Source organism: Chrysoperla carnea, chromosome 4, assembly GCF_905475395.1.
Source record: "Chrysoperla carnea chromosome 4, inChrCarn1.1, whole genome shotgun sequence".
Classification (NCBI taxonomy): Eukaryota; Metazoa; Arthropoda; class Insecta; order Neuroptera; family Chrysopidae; genus Chrysoperla; species Chrysoperla carnea.
In genome coordinates, this window is record NC_058340.1 from 57951289 (window position 1) to 57978298 (window position 27010).

The 27010-nt window shown below is 28.0% G+C and overlaps 1 protein-coding gene across 1 annotated transcript in view; it reads left to right on the forward strand.

Annotated features, from left to right (window-relative positions):
- Positions 1-25898, forward strand: part of LOC123297318 (elongation factor-like GTPase 1) — a 221284-nt gene extending 195386 nt beyond the window's left edge. The window contains exons 2-3 of the mRNA XM_044878929.1: positions 21360-21544; positions 25695-25898. Of these exons, the coding sequence (XP_044734864.1) occupies positions 21360-21544; positions 25695-25883 (374 nt within the window). The 3' untranslated portion in view covers positions 25884-25898. The remainder of the gene's footprint in view (positions 1-21359; positions 21545-25694) is intronic.
- The last annotated feature ends 1112 nt before the right edge of the window (positions 25899-27010 follow it).

Consider the following 27010-nt stretch of genomic DNA (forward strand, 5'->3'; position numbering starts at 1 on the left):
AATGATGAATTGAATTACATGAATCATTAAAAAGATGAATGAATGAATGGAAAATATAAAGATCTTGTTTACTACGAAACCTCATTCATTGACACTTTCTTCCATGTAAAGGAAAGAATCATTCTTTTTATATTAATTAATAAAATTAGTTAATATTAATAAATGCTGTTATAATTATTATGTTGTTTTTATAAGAAATTATAATTTGTTTAAGATGTACATACATCTTACTATGTACATAATTTAGTTGTTTATCCAATGTACTATGTACCATGATGCTGTTATATTTCGTAAACTGTAGGAGAATTTAATTACAGTAGGTCTTCAATGAGACTACTTTTAGACTATTAAGGCGCTCAACTCATCTTAACAATTGTTTTATTAGAGTAGGAGAGGTTATGGATTCAAACCCTGACAGATTGACAATTTGATAAATAACGTTTCATTAATTAAACTGTCCTTTCAGAAAAAAGTTTACAAATCAATAATTGAAAACTGGTCAAGTTTAAAGTTAATCATCCCTTTTTTATCAATTTTTTTTATGTAGAAATTTGTTCTTTTTTAACGGGTTTCTTTTTATTTCATTCATAAATATATTTATTAAACGGATATCTATACATTTAGAAATGAATTTTTAGAAAGAAAAAAAAATTATCGGGATATCCTCTTGTAAAAGATATTATGTTTGGAGTCATACCTCTGACATGCAAAAGGAAATGATTATACGTTTGTACCATCTTCTAATAGAAATGATATATTTAATCGTTTAATTGCTACCTGTATTTAAATATATACATGGTGCTCAAAAATTGAATTTAGATAAAAAGATTTTCTAACATTTAGGTGTGTAGTCGGCGTACTGTTAAGGAATAATTTGCGAATCAACTTTTTTGTGTACGTAATCCAACAGCATTCAACATAGACGCTGTTTAGAAGGCTGCGCTTTTTAAATAAGAACATATCAATCAATGTTATTAGGGTTGCTTAAGACTATATCCAGTGGTGGATTTAAGGGGCGGAAAAGGAGCAGCTGGACCCTCGAATTAGGGCATCACAAGGGAACCCTGAGTGCATTTACGAGGACTAATAAGAAGGAGAGAGTATAATTTGTATAAGAGGGTGCGACAAGTGGGCATGAAGTTCCTAAAGGAAAACTAAAAGAAAAGGGAAAGAAAGACAAATTTGTTGGAAAGGGCAATACAAAGAAGGTACCAAGTACATAAACAAAGACTAAAAAAACAAAGCGACCCTCCTTATTTATAGATTTGGCCCACTGGGCCTTTTTTCTTAAATCCGCCACTAACTATGCCAAATAATTGCTAAAAATATACAACACGTACATTATAATAGGTTGGCTGATAAGTCCCCGGTCTGACACATAAATGGCGTCGCTAGTATTAAATGCATATTATTTTTATATAGTACCAACCTTCAAATGATTCGTGTCAAAATTTGACGTCTGTAAGTCAATTAGTTTGTGAGATAGAGCGTCTTTTGTGAAGCAACTTTTGTTATTGTGAAAAAAATGGAAAAAAAGGAATTTCGTGTTTTGATAAAATACTGTTTTCTGAAGGGAAAAAATACAGTGGAAGCAAAAACTTGGCTTGATAATGAGTTTCCGGACTCTGTATTTTTTCCCTTCAGAAAACAGTATTTTATCAAAACACGAAATTCCATTTTTTCCATTTTTTTCACAATAACAAAAGTTGCTTCACAAAAGACGCTCTATCTCACAAACTAATTGACTTACAGACGTCAAATTTTGACACGAATCATTTGAAGGTTGGTACTATATAAAAATAATATGCATTTAATACTAGCGACGCCATTTATGTGTCAGACCGGGGACTTATCAGCCAACCTGTAACTAATTGTAATAATACGAATTTCTTCAAAACACTGTTACTTTTAAAATTAATTATGATTTTATTGGCTAAAAAATCCGTTTTCATATTTATATTCGTCAGAATATAAATATGAAAACGTCAGTCATAATTATTTAGAAAATAAGGGCATTAAAATTATTAATACAAAACTTCGGGTTCACTTGGCGAAGGGAATCTTGTAATAATCATAAACAGTGAGTTCAGTGAGTTTATTTCTTTTAACGAAATTTATAAATTTGAACTCTTGCAGCTTAAAATATTTTGAGAATAATTATTTCAAATCAAGTAATAAGAATACAATGATGATATTAATTAACTAATTAATAAAATTATGATAAAAATATTAATTATTTTTCTCATTTTAATAAATGGTTTTAATTATCAATATTATCATTATATTTCGTAGTGATAAAAATGTAGTTTTACTTTAACATTAAATTCATTAACCTTAAAAATATTATATAATTTTACCTTGAAAAATGATTATTAATTGATAAATGACCGAATAAAACTACAATATGAAACTTATGTGTAATTGAGAAATGCCGGGTGTACTATTTTAATGAGTGTATTGTTCTGTCAAATAAAAAATGGTAATGATCAAATCGGATTAATCAATAAAAATAATTTCATAGGTCATAGTGCATTGGGGCTTCCATTTAAAAATAAATAATTAAATGTCTAGACTAGAAGTATATTGACACAGTATTAATGAATTGTAAATAGTAAATACTCACCCCAATTTGATATAATATTCGAACGTCTTTTGTTTCTGGTTTAATTCGATGTGATGGTATTAATAGATTATCGGGTCGATGATGATGTAAGATATGTTCAGGTCTTTCAGGATGATGTTGAAACACTTCTAAAGGTAATCGATTCGCTGTTGTGAATGTAATAAAAACTAGTAAAATTTTGGCGCACATAAAACACCTTGATAATTTTTCGTTCTGCCACATTTTCAATATGTTTATATATAAATTATTTTATTTTAAAAAATAAATAAAATATTTAAAAAATTGTTTAGTAAATTGTTTAAAAAATTATTTTATAACTTGGAATTTTCACTTTGGAATTGTTTAGTATCACTGACGTTAACGTTAACAAGAGAATTAACAAAATATAAATATAAATTTTTGATAGAAACCCAGATATATATACTCTCTCAAAATAAAAATCTTAGGATGAATTCTTAAGATTTGTGTATCCAACGACTGAACAGTTAATACTACTACAGAAATATACTATAAAATTAAGATTACTCCTCGGAGAGTTTTACCACTACTCCAATATCTGCAGCTTGTAACGTGCTGGAGCTCTTATGAATGGAGCAACTGTGTCTAATATTGTCAAGGCATTCCACTCAGGCGTATACACGTTTTTAGTTATGTGTAAAGTATAATATTATACCAATTTGTGAATCATTTTTGTTAATTATTTATAATTATTTCTTGTTAATTATATTTTATTTTCAGTCTCATTTGTCTCATGTTATAAAGCACGTAGTCATTTTATGAAAAAAAGTTAATAATCGAAAAATAATGCGCTTATCGTACAATTAAAACGATTATCGTACATACATAGATTTTCTCCCAATGATTTTCTCTAGCAACTTTGTTAAATGACATCACATTAGTATAGTTCATTATTTATTCCGTCCCCGTAATGGTGATTTGACAAACTGTTGTCAAGATCGCGTCCTCAATCGTAAGGCTTTTTTTTCTTAATTATAAAAGCGTGTGAATAAACTCCAAAAATTGCTGTCGATCTAACGTAGCGCTTATTGGATTGTCTTACTAGAATACACTGAGTATATACCATTTCCGTTAAAAAGACATAAAGATCAACTTTGGTGGCAGATTAAAATTTTCCATTTTTCCAGGATTGCGGTAAATTAAATTTGATGGATTACTCTAGCATGTGTAGAAGTGTGAACTCAACTGCAGAGAAAGCCATGACACTAGTTCTTGGATCTAGTTCTATGCCTATCGTCTAGACCTATGAGTCCATAGAGCGAAAGTTGCAACGAAACGAATTCATTGTATCTTTGTATCCAAATGTACAAAAAAATAATCGTAAAATGTATTCATTCTTTGTTTTTGTGAACTCGGTACACCCATAGCTGAAATGACTAACTGGATAGTGGTTATATGCTTAGAGACCTAGTCTTTTGTAAAAAAAAAGGTTTGGAAAATCCTCAGGCTTGTATTTATTCAACATTTTTTAAATCTTCAGGCACTTAGTCTCCTCCTATGGGTCTTTAACTTAAGTTGTCCTACCGTATTAGAGAAAAATATGATTCCTAAGTCATTAGTATCATTTTCTACCAATTCCAAGTTGTTAACAATGTCATTGAGTATTCTTTCATATGGTTTTTTACTTAGTGGACCTTTTTTATCAGAGAAAAACGAAGTTTCAGCGTTAGCACCAAGATAAAAATAGAATTTATAAACATTCACTGATCAATTTCACGTGAGCACTTACTGTATCTTGAATAGATACTTTTGCATTAAAGAACTGTATAAATATAAATAACTAGCAGATACCCACTCGCTTTGCTGGGCAATTTCATACAAAAACTGATTAATTGAATTAATCAGCGAACATAGTGATAAAATACATTTAGGAGTTTCACAATGGGCCTCTGCTCCACGAGTGTGGATAGTTCTAATCCTTCCCTTCGACCTATATAAAAAAAAAATTCTTGTATTGCGATGAAGTAAATTCATATTATCACATTTGACTACGTTATACAACTTTGAAAAAATTTGAAAAATAAAAATAAATCTTAAAGGTATTTGAGATAAAACTGGAAGCAAAAATTTTGATTATATATTATGAATCATTACAAAAACATTAATGATTCACATATATAGAGTATATTTTTATTAAGTGGCGCTTATCATAGAACAAACTATCATTTTAAGAATAAACATCAGTCAGACATTTAAAGTACAAAATCATCGTTTTAATCAAAATATTGATAAAATATTTCAATGACGTGAAAGTCGAATATTCATGACCACAAAATATTATGTATATTTGAATAGAGTTAACTTATACAGCCTCTTGGTCCTATAGATGCTTGACCAAGCCATCATGAACAAGTATATGTGTACAGGTAAATCTATGTATGTGTTTGTTGTACCTGCCAACAGCAATATACACGTCTTTAGACACATAAATATATATTGAACTAGAGTGAATGGTTTACCATTCATAAAAACCATTTTTTATCTTTATTTCAAATACATTTTAATTCTTATCATATGATAAAGATAAAAAGTATTTGTATACTGTTTGTGGTCAGTTTTATAGTTGTTAGTTATATTTGTTTGTAATATTGATTTACAAAAATTAGTTATCTCACTATTTAAAATAATATATAGAAAGCTTGTTTAATGCTATTCAAATTTTTAAAACGTGTGTCTGTTGTATGTAATTATAGAAATATTTTGTTATCTGTTCGATGTTTGGTAAAAAAATAATTCACGATGAAAAAAGAATCTTTAAACCCAGAAGCTGTGGATACTTATGATGTTTGAAGAGAATTATCATATATGGAATTTTGTTTTGGAAAATATTTTAAGAATTTAAAATTGATAAAGCCACAGGGCTAAAATAAATAATACCCGCTTAAAAACAATTAAAGAGTCAGTTGTTTAATATTTTTTAGGTATAATTTGATTGTTCAACTGATTTTAATATTAAGTAGGCGACTTGGCTGGGTACGTTTTCGTTTAATTTTAGGACGGCTTTGTGTTGGATATTTCTTTCAAAAATTGTATTTGGGTGAGGATGTGTTGCATCTGAAAGCGGTAGACTAACTTATTTCTATTTGGAAAATTAAAATTATATTCCTATTAATATTCCTAAATAATAAATGTAAAATACCTTTTTTTCATTGAGTAAAACAATAATTTTTACAATAAAATGCGAACAAGGGATGAAATACGAAAAAAGGCAGATTGAAATGACTATATCTCGGTCAATTTTTAATCAATTATTGTAATTTTTCCTTGGAATTCACTCTGTAAAGCAGTCACCAACTCGCCACTTTTAAAAAAGTCTCTATACATTATAAATGTGAAAGTAACGATGTTTGTTTGTTTGTTACGCTTTCACGCAAAAACCAGCGAATGTTTTTTAATGAAACTGTACAGCAATATTGCTCATACATCAGAATAACACATGAGCTATAATTTATAAAGATATATTAAAAAACAAAAATTAAATTAAATCTGATATTTACTATTTTAAATTTTTATAGAAATTTTTATGGTTCTAATGGAAGATTATAGATGGGTTAGATCTATGATCATGATTTTGAACCATAAATTAAAGATTTATGTATAAATTTAAAATAGTAAATGTCAAACCATGGCCACCTTTTTTGACATACTCAATGAATTATGACTATTTTACAATTTAAATTGAAAATTGTGCATATCTTTTAACTGCGTAAAACAATCCCTTCAGGTGTTAAGGAAGGGTTATAAGGGAAATCAAGAGAGGTGGAGGTTATAAAGCGTTGGTTTGTACTTTTACACCCAAAAACTGAAAAATATATGTTCTGAGTTATTATGAGGAATGTGTTTTAAAAAATGCATAAACTGTCCCGTTTTCTGATTATCGAATATTTCCCGATAATAAATACTTGACTTTTATGCCCCAACCCTTATAACAATTTTATAAAAATAAGTCCAAAACAAAACCATTACTTCCGAAACAGAGGCAAACTAAAAATTAGATCGTGTAATTCAAAATTATTGTTGAAATTTGTGAATGAGCATTGTATTTTTTTAGTGCGGGCAGGTAGGGAGGCAAAGAAACGAAGCGAAGTACGGTAGCAATCACACCTGGTCTGTTTAATAAGAAAGTTAATGTACAAATACCTGGACAAACTTCTTATTGTATATGATTATATTTATATATGGCTCTCTCTTTTTATTCCTCACACATATATCTAAAAATAAATTTAAAAAATAACAAAGATAAAAAATATTCTCTATTAAATGTTAAATGATACTATCATATAAATCTTTTGTCTCAAGGAGCTACTCAGTTATTCGATCTGTATTAAGTTAGTATTCAGTTGATTTTGTTTGTACACAATCGAATATTATAATTGGGACAAAAATTTGTTGAAAAATTGAGAAATAAATGTTGATCAAATTAATATTTGTTATTAACTGTCTATTTTATAATAAATTAAAACAATACAATGAAATATTTTATCGATCTTTAATATTTATTAAAAACAAATAAAAATCATAATAAAAATTTATAAAAACTAAGTTGACTAAAATTTAAATATTAACTTCTATTTTAAGCTGTTGTTTAATACATGATCTCAAATTTACGCAATTTATACTCAGCCGACGTAATTTTAAATTACAGTTTGTCGCATTTAAGATGAAAACACTCTCATATTTTCGTTATTTATAGGAATATCCATTTAAAATTTTGCACATACAAGGTGAAGGATTACATTTTTTTAAGAGACTTAACCGAAATCTGAAAGCTTATTGAAATATTTGAATACATAACACTCTTAAATTACCAATCTGTCCAGTTTTTATATTTCATAGCACGTTAGTTATAATATTAAAAGATAAACTGTTATGACTAGTGTATACTATGGAATGTAAAAGCTGGACAAATTGATAATTTAATGATGTTATGTATTCAAATATTTCAATTAACTTTCAGATTTCAGTTAAGTATCTTAAAAAATGTTCACCTTGTGTGTGCAAATTTTCAAATCGATATTCAAACCAAAAAGAAGATGTTCTCAATTCGACTGTATTTTTTTTTCATGTTTGTTACCTTAGAACTTTCGACTGGGTAAACTCATTTTGATGATTCTTTTTCTATTTGAAGGCTGATGCTTCTCGTGTGGTCCCATTTCAATTTGGTTCAGTTCTGATAAAGGCATCCACGAGGAAACCACATAAGTCTTAAATTTGCGTTAAGTCTGTGCGCAACAAATGGACTAATAACTCAATATCACGCACAACCGATTTTGATGATTCTTTTTTTAGTGACAAATTAGTTAGTGTAGGTACTTCAGATTTACAAAAAATAAAAAAACTTTTAACAAAAATAAAACCGACTTCAAAAAAAGCTGTTCCAAAACAAATCAATAGGCACTAAAAAGTAAAACCCTTTTGCCTTTTTCGTAATTGGTTCAATTTCTTTACAAAAAAATTGTATTTGCCTGAAGTAGATCTTCCTATATGTATGGCGTTTACTATAATTCTGGTATAGTATAAAAACAGATACTATAGTATCTTTTTTAGCACAGTATTGAATAGAGCTATCCACCGGAAATATTGTGATACCACCAATAACTATAAACTAATGTTACTATTCCCTTACATGTGTATGCATATTTTTTAATATTCTGACAAAAATATTGTCTACGTTATAATGTATGACCTTTAACATGTGTTACATCTATATGTAATAATAATTTTATCCAAGAATTAAAAGGATAATCATCTTTGTTACAAGAAGATATTTAAAAAAAAATCTACCTCACTTAAATTCATGTAATTCATTTCCGTTTAAAAAAAGAAATAAGAAAAAAATCCCCGCCACACTACCTCTATATTTAGATAAATTTTATAGAAGAAGCTCTTTTGCTCCTGTATCTCCAAAAAAGTTTGTATGTACGTAAAATTAATGAATAAAACAATTATCCGTTTTTAAGATATTATGCACTTCCTTAAATTGGAATTGTTTCTACTAAATCCAAACACTTCTGATCAAAAATTTTCGCAACTTAAAAAGATCAAATAGAAATTAAATGCAGAAATCCATCCATTTGTATTAAATTAAGTGTTTACTTATGTGCAATTTTTTATAATTCTAATAGATAGAGGAAAACTTTCAATTAAAAAGTTGGTTTTTATAAACAAGGGAGTTATATTTTTACAAATATTTTTTTCGAAAACTAGATTTCGTAAAAATAGAAAGTTAAAACTATAAACGATTACTACCAAACGGTATGAAAACTTATATAATTTCTAATTAAATTAATCTCTTATCACCCACAATCGATTTTAGATTAAATTCAAAGCCAATGTCAAACATCAAATCATAAATTTTTGTGTGTGTAAAACTATTCTTCGACTGGATGCTTCCTGTCCCTGTATTTTGTGAATGCTTTCTTGATGCTTGAAGCGTTATTTTCGTTTGAAATGACCCACCCTGTATATTTCACTCTATATACAGACGTAAAAACAAATCATATTTCTCATTAAATTACATGTTTCTTGTTGGCATATTGTAAATATAAATTTGTTTTTTTTTTTTGTAAGTAATTTATAGTGACTACCTCTACCAGCCCCAGGTATTATACTCATTTTCACAATTAAGGTTTAATATTATTAATATATCATGTGTGTGTGTGTGTGTGAGTGTATTGACTTGAATTCCAGGATATTTATCTTTTTCAATCACATCATGAAGGTGAGATGAGATTTAATCAAATAAGATGACATAGATACTTAGTCTTAATAGTTGAGATTTGACTTACATGTATTTCGGATATAATATACTAATATTTGGATACTTTTGGAAGTATGTTCCTTATCAAACGTTATCGTTCTGATTTGTTTGCTGATTGGTAGTTAAAACCAAAAGAAGTTCAACAAAACAAAAAGGACATCAAAAGCCGACTATTTTCATCTAGGTTACCTAGGAAACTAAATTTTGTTCAATTGATTCAACTTGCCATGAATTTTGAGAAAATGCAAAAATATTATTATAATTGTCAATGTGTATCTTTTGTCAAAATTTTAAGTTTTATCATTTAATAATATTGAGTTGTGAAAGTTATCAGAAGTTAAAGAAAACAGAGATAATTGAAAGTAAATACAATGAAATTGATATGTTTTGTCGTAATAAATATTCTGATCAAACTAAACGTACATATTGGGTTGACTACTAAATCAGAAGTATGTCTTTTTTAAACTAATAATACAATTAATTCATACAGTAAAAACTAAAAGTAGCCATAAAATTAAATTCTTTAAAGAATCAAACAAGTATTTGACTTCCAAAATGAATACCTTAAATTTTCAGAAAAATATCTTGTAAATAAAAAAACTAAGTGCTACATTTATAATGTACCAAGGTAGGAAAGGAATATAGTTTCTACCGGTGTCCCACGACACCTCTCGTTATGTTGCTTTTACGATAGAAGATTTTTTAGGTCTATTTCGTCGAAAATATAAATTTATGCACTGCATCGCTGATTAACGTGAGGTAATGGGGTACAGTATAATACATCAAAACTTTAAAATCCGTGAAAAACATAAATTTCGACACCCTCAAAAGCTGGGAAGCTGACTCGCTCAAACGATATTTCATTGATATTATAATTTAACTTCGAGTGACTGTAGAGTGTAAAAGTTATCAATTAACATACATCATTGAGTTAATTTTGAGGAGAAAGAATTTGTACCCTTCAAATTATGCAATTTATTTTTGTATCTTGAATGACATATTGCCTAAATACTGATAGTATCGTTTAACTTATTTCATTTCGTAATTTCAAATACCTGTAATACACTTTTTACCGCTTTACATTCTAAAGTTTCCCCATTCTAGCTATGAAGTTTAGAACTCCTTTTAATCGACAAAAAAGGAGGAGGTTTTTAAATAACCATAACAGATATTTTTCTAAACATTTCTAAATTTTTATAACATTTCGATAACTTTACTTAGTTAAGGATGTACGAGGGCCGAACAATTTGGGATAAAAGGCTAGATTTTTTTATATATAAAGTTAGTAAACTTAGTATATACTAAGTTTAATCAATTCTGTAAATTTTAGGTGGGGGGAGGGTGGAAAATATGCGAAGTTATTAATAATAATATTATATTTTTTGTCGGGAAACATATAGACTAATCATGTACTCATGTGATAAAAAATAGTGTTTATAAAAAAATCAGATTGATGCCTGAATTTTTAGAGTTAAGGAAAACGACTATGTCTACTATCCCCTTATAGGAAAAATAACTACGCTTTAGTTTTTAAAATGAAAATAAATTTCAGATATTTTATTACATTATTTTTTAAACAAACATTCATGTAAGTTTAAAACAACGATTGTGCGATGATAAGTTAAGGAGGTACTTTAAAGATGAGTAAATGGTTGTGTTAAACGTTAATTAAAATTTATTAGATATAATTATCATAATAATAGTTAAATGCTGTAATTAACAAATGTATTACATATTTTTACATTTAATTATCATATACAAACACGAAAACGGTAGTAACTAGAGTTAATACGTGTATAATTTACCGTCGAAGTTTCAAATAAAACTTCTATTTGTACGATAATTGAAACATGTGAACGTAGTATATATTTGTTAATAAAAAATATATTCAAAGCTCTTTTAGTTAAATTAGAATCTTAAGATCACAATAGCTTTTAATTTAAACAAAAAATTGACTCAACAACTATTTACATGTACTCGGGTTGAAAAGGTATGAAATATTTTTTACGGAATTTTATTAAATTTTTTTCCATATGGTTTTCACGAACTTTGTTTCCCGAGGACATTTTTTTTGGGATATTTTATCAAGGATTCCCAGTTCCACTCCAGAGCTTATTTTGAATTTTAATATGGTAAAATTTTTTTTATATTTTGACGTAGAGCGATTTTTTCTGTATAGGAATTATTTCAGGAGTTTTATAAAATTTGGATACTGGTTCCATGGCTGACTGATATAAGATCATTAGTAAATAATTAATAGTTTATAAAACAAAAAACACGCTTTTGTAACTAGCAGAACTAAAATGTAGAAAATAATTTCTTTAAATTCAAAAATTATTGTAAATATTTTATAGACAAATATTGGTATAAGTAAAGTCATTATAAAATATCTTAAAGAGCACCCCACGCTTTTTTACGATAAATTGATTTTTTTCTAATTTAAAGAAATTATTTTCTACCTTTTAGTTCCACTAGTTACAAAATCCTGTTTTTAAGTTTTTTAAACTATTCTTTATTTTATGTTTTTTAGTTTTTTAGACTATTATTTATTTATCAAAAATTCAGTATAAATATGGTGGGAGCGCAAATAAATGTATATACAGTGCAACCTTAATATAACGAACCTCAATATAACGAATTCCTCGATTTAACAAATTTTTCGCAATCCCCTTGAATTGTCCATAAGAGTCAATATAAAATATACCTCTACATTACGAATATTTTTTGCGAACAGTCTCGTTATAACGAATTTTCAACTACATAAAAAATTTAAATACCTCTAAATAACGAAATTCGTCAATTCAAAACCTTTATATAACGTATAAAGTCCCACCAATATATGACAGTTAGTATACTCCATAGTATGTAATTCATGTCGCGAGAGGTTCTGACACTTTTTTCCTCTTTATAACGAATTTTAGACCAACTTAACCTCAATATAACAAACCTCAGTTTAACGAATTACTTGATATAACGAATATTTACTGGTTCCCTTCAGATTCGTTATATCGAGGTTGCACTGTATTTTCAGATATGTAAATCGCAAATCCTGAAAATTTTGGTCAGGAAAATCAAATTAATTTTTTAAATTATTGTATATTCATCGGTTTTAATAAGTATGTCAAATTTTAAGTTAATCCGACGTTTCGAAAGGGGTCAAAATCATGCTTAAATTTTCCGTTGTACATTGTATGTATGAAGAACATCCGTTCCGTTGTATAGAACATATGTATGAAGCTAATAAAAGCGTGTTAAAAAGTAAATTCCTTTATTTGATAAAAGTTCTCCTTGAGGTATAGTTAAGAAAAACTGATAAAGATAATATATCTTTGTTTATTGGACTACATACATTGTTTTGTGGATCGGTCGTCGATTTATAATAAGATATTCTAAAATATTTAAAAAATGTTTATTATTTTCATCCTATCAAGGATTAAATTAAATGTATGATAAATCGGAAAATATTTGGGTGTGTAATAACATAAACAACTGTAAACAATTTTCGAAAATTTGCAGAAAATGAAAGATTACAACATGCATTTAATTATATCTTAAACAATCTTAATTTTTATGGAATTCATGCCGTGATTATAAAAATCAAATTATATTCTTATCATGAAAAAAGGTATGACAGAAATTTCTATTAATAGGTCATGTTTCACTTATAAATCTTACTGACTAATTACAACGAAAGTGATACTATCAGACCAACTGCTCATAAACAAATATTTTGTCGACTCAATCGATCAAACTGCGAGTGGTAAGATGTTTTTAATTAAGGCACTAAGATATATTAAGGTTCTGAGTTATGTGTAATTTATTAAGGTACTGGAGTATATTAAATTGGAATCTTGACACATAGAAAGCACAAATCATAAAACACACAAAATTGCAGATATTTCTCTCTTGAAAGGATTGAAAAATTGTTTTTTTCTAAGTTGCACTCCATTTATCCAATGCTTTCGAAAGTTGATTGCATTTTTGTACATTTTCAGGGTTGGGTTGTTAAAAATTTCTTTTAAAGAAAATGGCAAATAAAAGACGAGTTGAAAAATAATACGGATTAAACCATCAAATGATTAGAACTAAGAATTATCATTTTGCCTAAACAGTTCAAACAACACAAAATTACCTTTGATGGCTGCCGATGTACATGGCCTGATTAATTCTTTCACTCATATGTATGAAGGAAGATAAGCCGTTGTGGCCTGTCAAACATTTGCAAAACAGCAATTTTTAAGCATTTTAACAATTTATTTCTAAACAGTTTTATACCTTAAATTATTGAATCCTTATATGAAGTTACAAAAAATATGGAAAAAAGAAATCGTGTATTTGATAGACTCCTATTTAAATGGTAGCAAACTGTGGGCTTGTGGGCATTGCTAAATGTACCACACGGTAGAACACTGGGTGGGTACTTTATTTCTAAAGTGTAACTTTTAATAATTATATCGATTTCTTTCTAAATATAGAAGATTTGGAAAATATTATCAGATTGTCATTTTATTTTCATTTCATCAACATTTCTATTCTAAAAATTACGATAGTATTTTCGATATTAAAATGTGAAAAATTTCGAGTTTTAATATTCGAGTTTTAGTTCGAGCAAAAATATGATATGTCTCTCAATATTAATCTCAAGGGCTTCCCATATGGATATAGCTGTTGATTGTAAACTATATTGCAACTTGTTGCAAACCAATTTTCTAGCATTTTTTTGCCAATCAAAATTAAATAAATGCATATAACTAATAACCACGTAAATCGGTCGGGTTTTAACCAAATGTTACATGCATATAAGAAAATCCTTACAAAACAAATGATCACAGAAAATTGTAACTTAGAAGAGAATTTCGTTATTTTCTTAGAAATTTTACTTTCAGGGGAAAAATTAAACTGGAAGATCAATGACGTTTACAATAAAAGGGATCCCGACTGTTAAAATTGTTATTTCTGAAAATTTGAAGAAAAAAAACCGCATACTCGTAATATTATCGACTTGTTTATAAAAACAAATACCAAACGTTTTATAAACGTTTCGTCTAGACATTTTGCAAAAAGTAACAATTCCGAAATTGCAGTGGGATATGAAAATTGTTTTGCTTTTATATTATATTATTTACTTCATTTATATTTATTAATTTATTATATATGAAGGTGACCTTATGGCGCCATTAATCGATTTTATATATACCTTATACAAGTAGTGTAGTAGCCAGAGCAATCAAGTTTTTATTTTTTTATTTTTTTTATAATAATCAAAATACACCATTAATTTGTAATTTACACAGCATTGTAAACATTCTTGTATAAATGAATGCATATATGCTTGTTACATTTACAACATATACATAATATTTATTTTATTTTATAATAAATATCATGTGCGAGCCATCGTAAGTCGTAACACATGAGACACGCATCATTTTTTTTTAAATAAATGAATTTATATCAATGAGAAGATTTACTGCTTCTGTTTTAGAGTGAGGATCACTTTGATTGTTTTTATTTTTTACTAGTCGTTATCAAATATCATCAAACAATATTTCGCATTTAGCTTAATCAATCCATTTTTTCGAGTTTTTGCATTAATGTTTGGGAATGTTTTGGCTCATAATCAGGTTTTGAAAAAAAAATCGTTCGCACTATCCGAAAGAACATACAAAAACCTCCAATTTAAAAAACAAAAGTTAAAGTCCAATGATTTGACTGAACTGTCGGTCTAAAATTTACCACCCTTGTTTATGATTATAAGTTACATCTTTTTCCAGAATTTCAACTGAATTCCTTCATTTGTCGAAAAGTTATCAGAGAATGTTCAAAATGTGAGGTTACAGCGGTTTTCTAGCGGTTTTTTTTAGAAAATGTGAGGTTATTTGATGCAGAAATTCTGAACAATCAATTCTTTTTTTTATTCGTCTTAATCCGATCAATAGAAGCACAGATATTCATATTAAGAAAACAATGTAGCGATGAAACCGCATGCAGAATGTCTCCCGGATCGTTCCGGAACCGGAAAACTCTTGCTGTATTTTTTACAACAAAAAGAACCTTTTTAAAAATTATCCTATCAAGGATAAAATTAAATGTATGATAAATCGACAAATATTTGGGTGTATCTGTTTACAATTTTTTTAAATGTTGATAAAAACAACGATTACAACATGCATTTAATTATATCTTAAGCAATCTTAATTTTTATGGAATTAATGTCGTGATTATAAAAATCAAATTATATTCTTATCATGAAAAAAAGTTAGGACAGTTTCTAATAATAGGTCATGTTTCACTTATCTTAGTGAGTAATAATTACAACGAAAGTGATATCAGACCGACTGCTCATAACAGAAATTTTGCGTCCATGAAAATGCGAGGGCTCTTTGGGAATTTTATTAAGGTATTGGGTATTCAATTGTAGAATTAAGCAAAAACTAGACCGGAAAAACTAGTCTTAATTCACACCAGCTCGGTTGGTAAAAATGGAATTACCATTCTTTCTAACGAATGACAAATTGTTATCCAACTTAACACCGTGGGCAGTATGTAAATTATTGCATAATAATTGCACTTATTGTATAATACAACATGCGTTTGTATCTTTTTAGTTGCTTCTTTTCTTGCATTATCATAATCATAACAAAAGAAACTTTAACTTTTTTAAATTTAATTAAGCCGATATCTTTAACTCAAGTGGTTTATCCAAAACAGAGTTACTTTCAATTTTTCGTAGAACTCGTGTCCAAAATTTCAATCGATTGTCACTTTTTTTGATTAATTCTATACTAATTCAAATAACAATTCGACTCAATCAATTTTACACTATCTCTAATACAATATGTATATGATTGCAGTACACTGAAGTTATACACATTTGTGCAGTGAATAATAATTTAAAACGATTTAAAAAACAATTTCTGTATTGATATTATTATTTAACTGTAACATTTTATAAAATTAAGTGTATCTCTCTCTATCAAGCAGGATTCATTCACGTTCGCTGTTAATGGATCATCACCAATTTTCGATTTTAAATGTGTGATTTTCTTAAATTGTTCATAATTTTTTTCAATTTCTAAGATGAATTTATAAAAAAGTAAGAATGTAGAACCTCGGTATGCATCGGGTAGTGGGTTCGATTCCCGCCGTCGCAAAAAAATTAATTTAATTAATAGTTGTGATGGGCTGGTGTAGTGTATGATATATGCATGAAGGAGGTACACTCAACCTCTGAAATTGAGGAGCTGATAATTGAAATTATCAGCGGAAAGGTAGTAAAACACATATATGATATCACAATGGGCTCTATAGCCTAAGTGTGTCCTTCGTGGGCAGCCAATATAACCTAACCTAACCTAAGAATGTAGAAAATGAAACCCTTCATATACAGTGTCTCGCATTTAAGACACCCTCATGTTATACAGTATAAGTAAAATTTATCGTCCTTGAAGGGCTTTCGTTATTTATAGGAATATCGATTTGAAATTTTCAAGTCATACAGGGTAATGCGTCACATTTTTTAAGATACTTAACCGAAATCTGAACTTTACTACAAATTGACAAATAGGGCTGATTCTTAATATAGAGATATCGAAAAAAGTTGCTTAAACTATTTTTTATACTCATATATCGATTTTTATGACATATATCGCATTTCCATTACTTTGGTCCACACTCATACTTAGTACGAGGTTATTGAAGTATTTGAATACATAACAATATTAAATTATCAATTTGTCCAGTTTTTTCATTCCATTGCACTAGTTACAAAACTAAACAATTAACTTTAATAACTAGTGTGTTATGGAATGTAAAAACTGAACAAATTGATAATTTAATAGTGTTATGGATTCAAATATTTCAATAAACTTGTAATAATTTTGAGTGTCGACCAAAATAATGAAAAAATCAAAAATGCTAAATAATACAGTAGAAACTTCTTTCTTTGATGCCTTTGTTAAATAGATTTGACACGTGAAAACCTGGGATGCCAATCGAGGGAGGCTTAAATTTTTACTGTTCTTTTATCTTTCTACAAGAAACTTTTTGTTCTAAAATTGACCAGACGATTTTTTGTTTTTGCAAACTTTGACTGTTCTATTATTTAAACATAGATATTTTAAATTCATGTGTAAGAATTCTTTCAAATCCAAGTGTTAAAAGTCAGATCAAGATAAGCAATAAAAATTTTATACTTAAAGATTTTATACAGCATAAGTAAAATTTATCGTCCTTGAAGGGCTTGTCTTACATATTTTATCTATAGCCAGATGTTATATTTATTTATTCAGCGTATATCAATGTCAAGGTGAATTTATTTTATTCCTTTAAACTTTAATTGGCCAATCTAGGAAAATTTACTGTGTGTTATCTTTATATTTAAAGGAATTACATGTTAGGATTACTTGTTATACTTATAAAATGAAAGTTAGGAGATACCAAAAAATTTTAATGAGCTAAATAGCCTTATTTAGACTTAAAATTTTAATAATAATAATTTTATTTTTTAATTTTAATAAAATATAAAAATTAAAAAAAATTCAAATCAACTTCGCACCTAAAAGAAGTGACTATATTACAGTAAAACGAGACGAAAAGTAGGAATAAAAATTTTCGATTTCGTCTGGAATGATTTTCAAAATATTGAAAATCATGAAAATCATGAAAATTGAAAATTTTGTTTAATTATTTAGCTTTCGATATTTCGGAAATCATGACAGATATCGAAGAATTTTATATAGTTATAACAAAATTCAGCATCAAAGTTGAAAATAAGGTACAAAAAATTTGAAACATAAGTCTAAACTTGCCTTGGCGATAGTACTACCTTAATAAGTGATAAAATTAGATTACCATGTTAATTTTGATCACAACTGGTTCTTATAAACTCTTCATTTGAAGCACATTTTAAACGAAACAGACAAACAATTTTTAATTAAGAAAGAGCCAAGCAATTGGATATCTCGGAAATTAGGAAGTCACTTACAACTCATATTATAATCTTCTTTTTTGTTAAGATTTAAAAACAATAAAATCAAAAAATTCTTAGATCCAAAAATACCACCTTCATGATTAACGAAACTTTTTGTATAATCGTACTAAACACAGAAGCATTCGTTATTTATGTGATTATTGTTCTCTTTGTTTTCTGTAACCTAGAATACCTTGATCTCGTCGCAAAAGAGAATGTGTTATTGCGCAGGCGGTATAAAATTTGCAAATAAATTCAACATTGTATTATTGTTCTTATCCATACAAAAATTTATGTGTTTGCAAGAATAATGGTTCTATAGTGGAAAAATAAAAGTAGTTTACTGTTTGTATTAATTTCTATCAAGGACATTAATAATATGAATTGAAAAAAATGATTGATTTATTTTTAATATTTATTTCCTTAAAAGTCGAAATACAATAAACCATATATATTATAGACGTGGCGAGCAATGTCCTATGAATTAGGTCACATTGTTCAATTAGTAACTACAGAAGAAGTAGAAATTATTTATTGATTATGATAATTACTTTAGCTCCTTTGCTTAGTTCAAAATTGAAAAGAGTATTAATGTTTGGGTCTATCATACCTTAAAAGGGTTTCCCATTTATAATTTACAAGAAATTAATTTTTTTTACATAACAAGTGAAAACAAACAATTGACTGAATTAATTGTTGAAATACCATGCATAGTCAGTGTTGATTTCTTTATCACATAACACATACATGCATGTGACACATACATAAATGATATTCAAGTATGGTACATACTATAAAATTGCCGCCTAATTGGCTCCCCACGGGTAAACAGTGATGTTTACGAAAAAGTTGTTTATTTTTTTATAAGGAACATTTTTTACCTTTAAACTTTTGTTCTATCTCTAACGGTTTACAAGAAGGACCCTACGGACCCAAGACCCAATTGACCTATGATGCTCATTTACGAACTCGACCTCACTTATTACGTCCTGAGTACGCTGTAAAAATTTCTTATATCTTTTTTCGTTTTTGAGTTATCGTGTCCACAGACGGACAACCGGAAATGGACTAATTAGGTGATTCTATGAACACCTATAGCAAAATTTTGTGCGTGGCATCAATATTTTTAAGCGTTACAAACTTGGGACTAAACTTAGTATACCTTGCATATTACATATATGCATGGTATAAAAATGTTCTTTAGTATCATAGAAATGGTTAGGTTAGGTTCTATTGGATGTTCACGAAGGACACACTTAGGCTATAGAGCCCATTGTGATGATACCATATATGAGTTTTACCCACTTTCCGTTGCTAATTTCAATTATCCTGCTCTCAATTTCAGAGGCTGAGTGTAGCTCCTTCATGCATTAACCATACACTACACCAGCCCATCACAACTATTAATTAAATAAATATTGTTGCGACGTTGGACCCGCTACACTAAGCATACCACGGACGAAATTGGTTACGCCTTAACCAACTGAGCTAATTGGGCGGCATTGATATACTCTCCTAAAATTTTATGAAAAAATTCAAAGTAAACTTTTTAAAGATTTATTATTTAACTTTGAGTCTTACGATTCGAATTGCTTTGCATGCAAGTTTATTTCGATATTGAAATATTTCGGGTCTACAACTAAACAAATCGATATCTCTTGAATGAAGTATTTCCAAGCAAACTTCTGGAGGAAATATTTTCTTGTTTTGACTGGATTTTATATTTTCAATTAAAGCTTAATCCTGTGATAAAAAAAAACTGCATATTTTTTAGAAAATCAGTTAAAAAATGAAATTTTCCGAAATTAATGTAAATTAAACAATTTTTATCCAAATCATAAATTCCACTGCTATTTTTAAATTTATAATAGTATTATTTCTATATTTAGAATACTTTTGTTTTTTAATAAATGTTTTAGGGTTAATGTTATCAGTAATAGTAGTATAAAAAAGGTTTTACGTTTAAGATAATATAATTAACTGTTCAATGACATATCATAATCATTTTACTTACAAGTGAAATTTACAAAATTTAAAAAATCCCCGACAAATGTGATTTATTTTTTTTAAACCGATTTTTGGAAACCTATGTATCAATCAAGTCGGTTCGACCGTTTAAGGGATACCATGTCACTTAGAAACACACGGACGCACAGATAAACACTTTAAACTTATAACACTCCTTCTTTAATCAATATCAAAGTGATGGTCAAGGATATCAGATTTCATGAAAAGGATACTTAGAGAGCTACCATTTTTTGGGACAAATTTTTGGAAATATTTTAATTGTAATTGAAATATTGGAGTTGACTTTGTTCTTTTGAATTATTGTTTTGATTTACCTAACTATTTTACCATTTAACTTCTCCAAATGAATTGAGCCAAGGTTTGTTTGACCATTCATTTTCATTGTAATTATTTATATGTTAAAATTATATGTCATGCCTTTTCCAAAATGAATCGATTTTCGGTTTTGGTTTCAAATGAAACCAAAAAAATGAAAATCGGTGTATCCGTTTAGGCGCTACGATGCCACTGACAGACTAACACACACACACATACCGGTCAAACACCCCTTTTTTTAGTTCGGGGATTAAAAAGATTGTTTTATGGCAATTGGTGTGATTTATGATTGTGTGATATATAAAAGATTGGTAATTTGTGCACCCGAACGTCGACGAAACGTGAGATTTGATCTATTGCCCTTAAAAGTAAGGAAATTTGGCTGATATTATGTCATATCACACTAATTGCCATAAAATACTTTTTCAAATAAGAAAAAAATTTTGTTTATTTAAAGTTTTGAGTTATATCATTTTAAATGAAAAACCCTCTATGTGCATTATACTTATCACTCCATAAAAACGTACACAAATTTATTGCGTAATAAAATTGATAATAGCACAATTATTAATTTTTTATTAAAATATGAAAGTGCAAATGAGTCATATTTGATTAATTCGAGTGGTTTTTTTTTCTGTTAATAGGAAAAATGTATGCAGTACTTGGACGAAGAAATGGACGTATATTATCTGGTGACATGACACAAGGGTCCGCTAATTTTGTTGTAACAGCTGTATTACCTGTTGTTGAAAGTTTTCAATTTGCTACTGAAATACGAAAACAGACATCAGGACTTGCAAGTCCACAATTGGTCTTCAGCCATTGGGAGGTAATTTTACAAAATATAATTTTTTAAATAAATCTACTAAATTTTTATTTAATTACGGTAGAGAACTCTTTATACAGACAACTAAACTGCTCTGTGCAGAATTTCGCACAGATTAAATTATAAAATGACTGACGTAATTTAAGATACCTTTATTTCCATGAAAAATGATCCGATATTGATAATGTATAGCTCATTCGAAAATATGCAATTTCAACTTTTCGAAACTGAAGCTCAAATTATTATCATACTCTACCACACTGTGCCGAGGGTTGGATAGTTGTGGAAAATTTCGATTTATGTTTTTAATCTCAAAAAGGTGAAGCTCCGAGTGCAAAAATAAAGCTCAATTCGACCTTCAGTTTTCAAGACAGAATCCCTAAGAGATTCTTTCTTTCTGTAAGGTTTTTTTTTTACAAGTTGTATATTTTTTCCAAACTTATAAAATATTATGAAAGAACTTGAAAATTTGCAGGTTGCTTCAACTAGTGGTATTGTGAAAGATTCTCGAAAAACGAAGAAAAGTTCTAGAAATATTTCCGTAATTTTCGAAAACCAAAACAGAAGCGGTTGAAAGGCCGCCATCTGTGTTGGTTTTTTAAACTGACAATTAACAGTTTCTATACAGGGTATTTCGACAATTAAATCAATCAATAAGTCAATTGTTTGTTTCCACTTGCAATTTATAATTTCTGAATACTATATGCACATTTTCAGAGCTCTACTCAAGCATACAGTATCAAAAAGCACCTCTCTAAAAGTACTTTCCTTACCAAATTTTTTTAAGAATATTTGTCAAATCGATTATAATTGTTACTTAACAATAATAATAATAATTGAATTTGAGATTTCATTAATTATAAGTATTTTAAGTAATTTATATATATTACCACATTACCAAGAAAATTTTTCTATCTTTTTTTATAAATTCATTTATATTAATGAGTTTATGATTACAGGATATTCCAATTCGGTTAGCAAATATTTATAGTAATTACAGTCATGAAATATCGGATGTTTCAAAATTTTAGTTATTTTGCACTGCACAAAATGAGTCTACGTTGAAATTGTTCACCCTTTTAAGATGTTTTTTTATTTAGATGAGTTTTAGTTTTTTTTTCATGTTTGAAATATTAATATTAAGAATAGAAATATGATATATACAATAGGCACTTTTTTAACCACGAAAAGCATGATATTTCGACATCAAAAAGAGGGTAGTAGTACTGAAATAATAGCATCCCTAAAAAAACTCTTCTTGACACTTACTAGATCAGTTTTAAGGAGCAGGTGAGAAATAATACGCTTGTTTTACAGTACGCAAAGAAGACGAAACATATTTCGTTTATACATAAAATTTTGCAACACCCAGTATTCAGACACTTTAATTCAGGAAGCGATGTCAAAAACTAATTTTATATTTGTACTTTTTTTAAAAGATTTTTTGATTAGATTAATATAAGTACAAAAATTTCAATTCAATTTTTACGTAATTATATGTTTTACGAATGCAAAATTTTTGATGAAGAATGCTTTTTTTAAACCATTAATTTCAATAGAATTAATGTTATACGTCAATAGATTAGTAACTACATCCTTTATAAAAGAAAAATTTAAATTTAACTTATTAAAATTAGGAATGCAATTTTCAATTGTTTATACATCTGAAAATAAACAGCTATTTATTTGTTATCTCAAACTTTGATATTAGCTTAAAAAAATTAATTTCAGTTTTATATTGACACTAGATTGATACCCGACCGCTTCGCTGGATTTAAAAGTAAAGGCTAGTAAAGACTACACTGTTATCCCCCTTTCATAATACTAGAAATAGGGATAATGATTGTTTTACATACGTTACAATATATGTACAGATTTCAAATTTTTAAAATAAATATTAAATAGTCATAATTCATTGAGTATTTCAGATGGCTATGAAATGTATTTTTACCATTTTAACAGCAATCTTTAATTGATGGTTCAAAATAATGCTCAAAGAAGGCACAGTGAAATGTCAGACTAAATTTAATTTATTTATTTAAAAAAATATATCTTGAAAAATTATAATAATATGTCTACTGTTTAATATGTCTACTTTTGAAGTCATTAATTTATTTAGATAATCGGGCAAAACCCTCTAAGATTTTCAGAATTAATTTTGACATAACCCAACTTCATATAAAACAAATTCAAGACTTATATAAAAAATTGCCCTGGCGCTCGTACATCCTTAATACGAAACTAGATTAAAGTATATAGTATTAATTTTTATATAAAAATTGTAAAGAACTCTAGTTCTGAAATACATGTGAGTATACGACATCTTAACATTCGATCGTTAAGAAATAGGAATATATCGTAATGATTATATGACGCCAAGAAATAAGTGATTACTCTGAATAGCAAAACATTCCATTCTGATAAAATAACATGTCTCTTTATGCCTTTGTTGTAGTACTTTTATGGTCCGTAGTCAGTTTATTAAGTCTCATAATTTCTTAGTTGTAGTCTTTTATGGAAAATAATACCTTTTTTAGATCAATTTTGTTTTTCTAAAGAATAATTAATTGTTTTACGTTGATGAAGCAAAAAATTGATTAACAATAAGAATTTATAGAAGGTGTGTCTCTTTTTAAATTACCATAATAAATCCTAGGGGGATTAGTTAAAATAATTATTCTTTTGTTTTCTTCTTAGTAACAAGTTTTAAAAACATGGAACAGACGTTGGACTTCATTCTAATCTTTGAAGTATTTGCGTCTATCATATAAATATTAAGTGACTTTGAAACTTACATTTATAAGTAACTCACTAATAGTTTATTTATAAAGACAAGTATACGAAGAAGTTACAAAAAAATCCACTGAGATTACAAACGATTGTGCCTCTATCGCAGATTTTGAAACTTATTTTAGTTGAACAACCATTTGAATGAAATTTTCACCTTTTCATGAACTTTTTGAAGCAAAATCAAAAAACTTAAACTAATCCTACACGTAAAGGCTGGTCAGCAAATGGTGGCTTTGCGTACGTATACATTTATTTAAGTAAACTCTGATCGAGAGATTCTTTTGTCTCAAGTTATTTTAAACATGGTCAGAATACTCAGTCTTGAGCATCAAATATATTTCAAACGTAAAAGTTGGTGATCAAGATCAAAGAAGCAAAATTATTTTATGTTCCTATGTCCCTATGCATGCTTAGATCTTTAAAACTACGCAATATATAGTAGAGAAATACTGATAATTTTAGAGGTTAAAGGAAATTGTGAACAAAAGGAGGGTAAATGACGGCATATGAAGTGAAGGTTATAACACAATAATCTTTTTATTTAAAATCGAAGTTGCAGAGCGAAGCGGATAGTTCACTGCTAGTGTGTTAATATAAAAAAAAGATATTGAACATGTATAAGATACTTTGAATTATAAAGTACACACAAAATTTTAAATAAAGAAATTAAAAAAAGTTTGGTTTCATTATAAAAATATTATAAATCGTTGCATTTCGAAACTGGTTCGACATTGGATTGACTAAGGCAGAATTTTTCCCAAAATTGGTATTGACAAATAATTCAACCTTGACGCTCTTTCCGTATCGTGTCATGACAATTAAACAATTAATTATTTTCTGAATGGTATCATTTTCACAATAAAACAACTTTCATAATACGTAGTTGACTATTGCAATTTTTAGCTTCACTGTCTGAGAACCTTAGGTGATTTGCAATTCACTAGCAAAATATATATTCGAGTTTCTCGCTTTAAAAATTTTATTCCGCTCGCAGATCTAGTCGAAAGGCCAACGCTAATGAGATTCTTCCATAATTTTGTCATTATGGATCAATAAATAATGCCCGCGAACACATAATGGTGTGGTTTATAAACTATCTTGGCGATATTTTTTTTTAAATTGAATTCTTTACATTGCAACCGCTCTTCTAATTATATTTTCATTAAACTTGTATGACACCTATTAGAACTTGGAATTGCAGACTAATAAATTAAAAGTTTATTTCTTTTATATACAATTTTTTAATATTCTTGCAATAAACACAGTGCACTCACTCACTCACTCCACATGGGATTCAGGACAATAATTATTTTTAATCAGAAACATTTTTTTTCTAAATAATACTTTTTTTGTGTTGTTACAGATAATTGAAATTGATCCATATTGGACACCAAATACTGAAGAAGAGTATTTACATTTTGGTGAGAAAGCAGATTCAGCTAATCGTGCACGACAGTATATGGATTCAGTGAGACGTCGAAAAGGATTACATGTTGAAACAAAATTAGTTGAATTTGCAGAAAAACAACGTACTATTAAGAAAAATAAATAATTTGTTTTTTTGGATTATGACATCTGTTTTTTGTATGATATTTTTTTTTTTAAATAAAATATTTTTGGAGTATTACTTACAAACTACTGAACTTATAATTGAACCTCAGTGAACGAAAATTAAAGAACTCGGAAATATATTCTATGCTATAGCTGATTTTTTACTCATTCGCGTTCTCGGAGCTTTAGCTAAGCTACTCTCTTATCTTAACTTCTCTACTCTCGCATCTGTCCAAAATACATATTCATTTCTAAATATTCTATGCGGGAAATAGTAAAGGTCCCATTCATGCACAAGACAGTCAGTAATGTAAGTGACAATGGTCATTGTGTTCCATGGAACATGAGCCTCTTCTAAAGAGATCCCTTCAAACGCTCAAGTGCGATTTTTTCTGTAAATTATGAAATTCTCTAAATTATGACTTTTTCCAGAGGTCAAGTATAAGAATGATTGATTGTTCATTGTAGGACATCTACTCCAAAAATAACAATAATTTTAACTACATTATATTATCGTTATTTTTTTACTTTTTAGTGCATATTAATTTGTTTTGGAAAAGTTTTTCTTTTAAAGTCGGTTTTCTTTTTGTTAAAAGTTTTTTTATTTCACATATCACAATGAACTTTATGGTCCAAGTGATCGCACATGGAGAGCCACTCCAATAGCACTTCATAAGTAAGCAACAGAAGAAAATAATAGAAACTTGTTTTCGTGTTCTTAAAATATGACAGATTAGTGAGCAGATTAGATTCAATAAAATAGAAAATATAATGATTATGTAAGAAAAATATTTTTATTAACAGTATCATCGATCGTGTAAAGAAAGCGCTAGATATTTAATAATAATAATAATAATAATAATAATAATAATAATAATAACACACCAGACATTTATTTCATAAACACCTATGCGTTGTGCGTTTATAATTATATCAACAATCATTTATTAATAAACTTATCACGTTCGATTTGTAATCAAGTTCATGTTTTCTTAATATATTTCCATTTAACAAATACTTATGTTACAAAAAATTAAATTAATAAAAATCAATTACATGCATTTCCTAGCGTTTCCCAGAATTAATTTATCGATATATCCACAAGTGTTCTTCTATTACGCGGCCTTT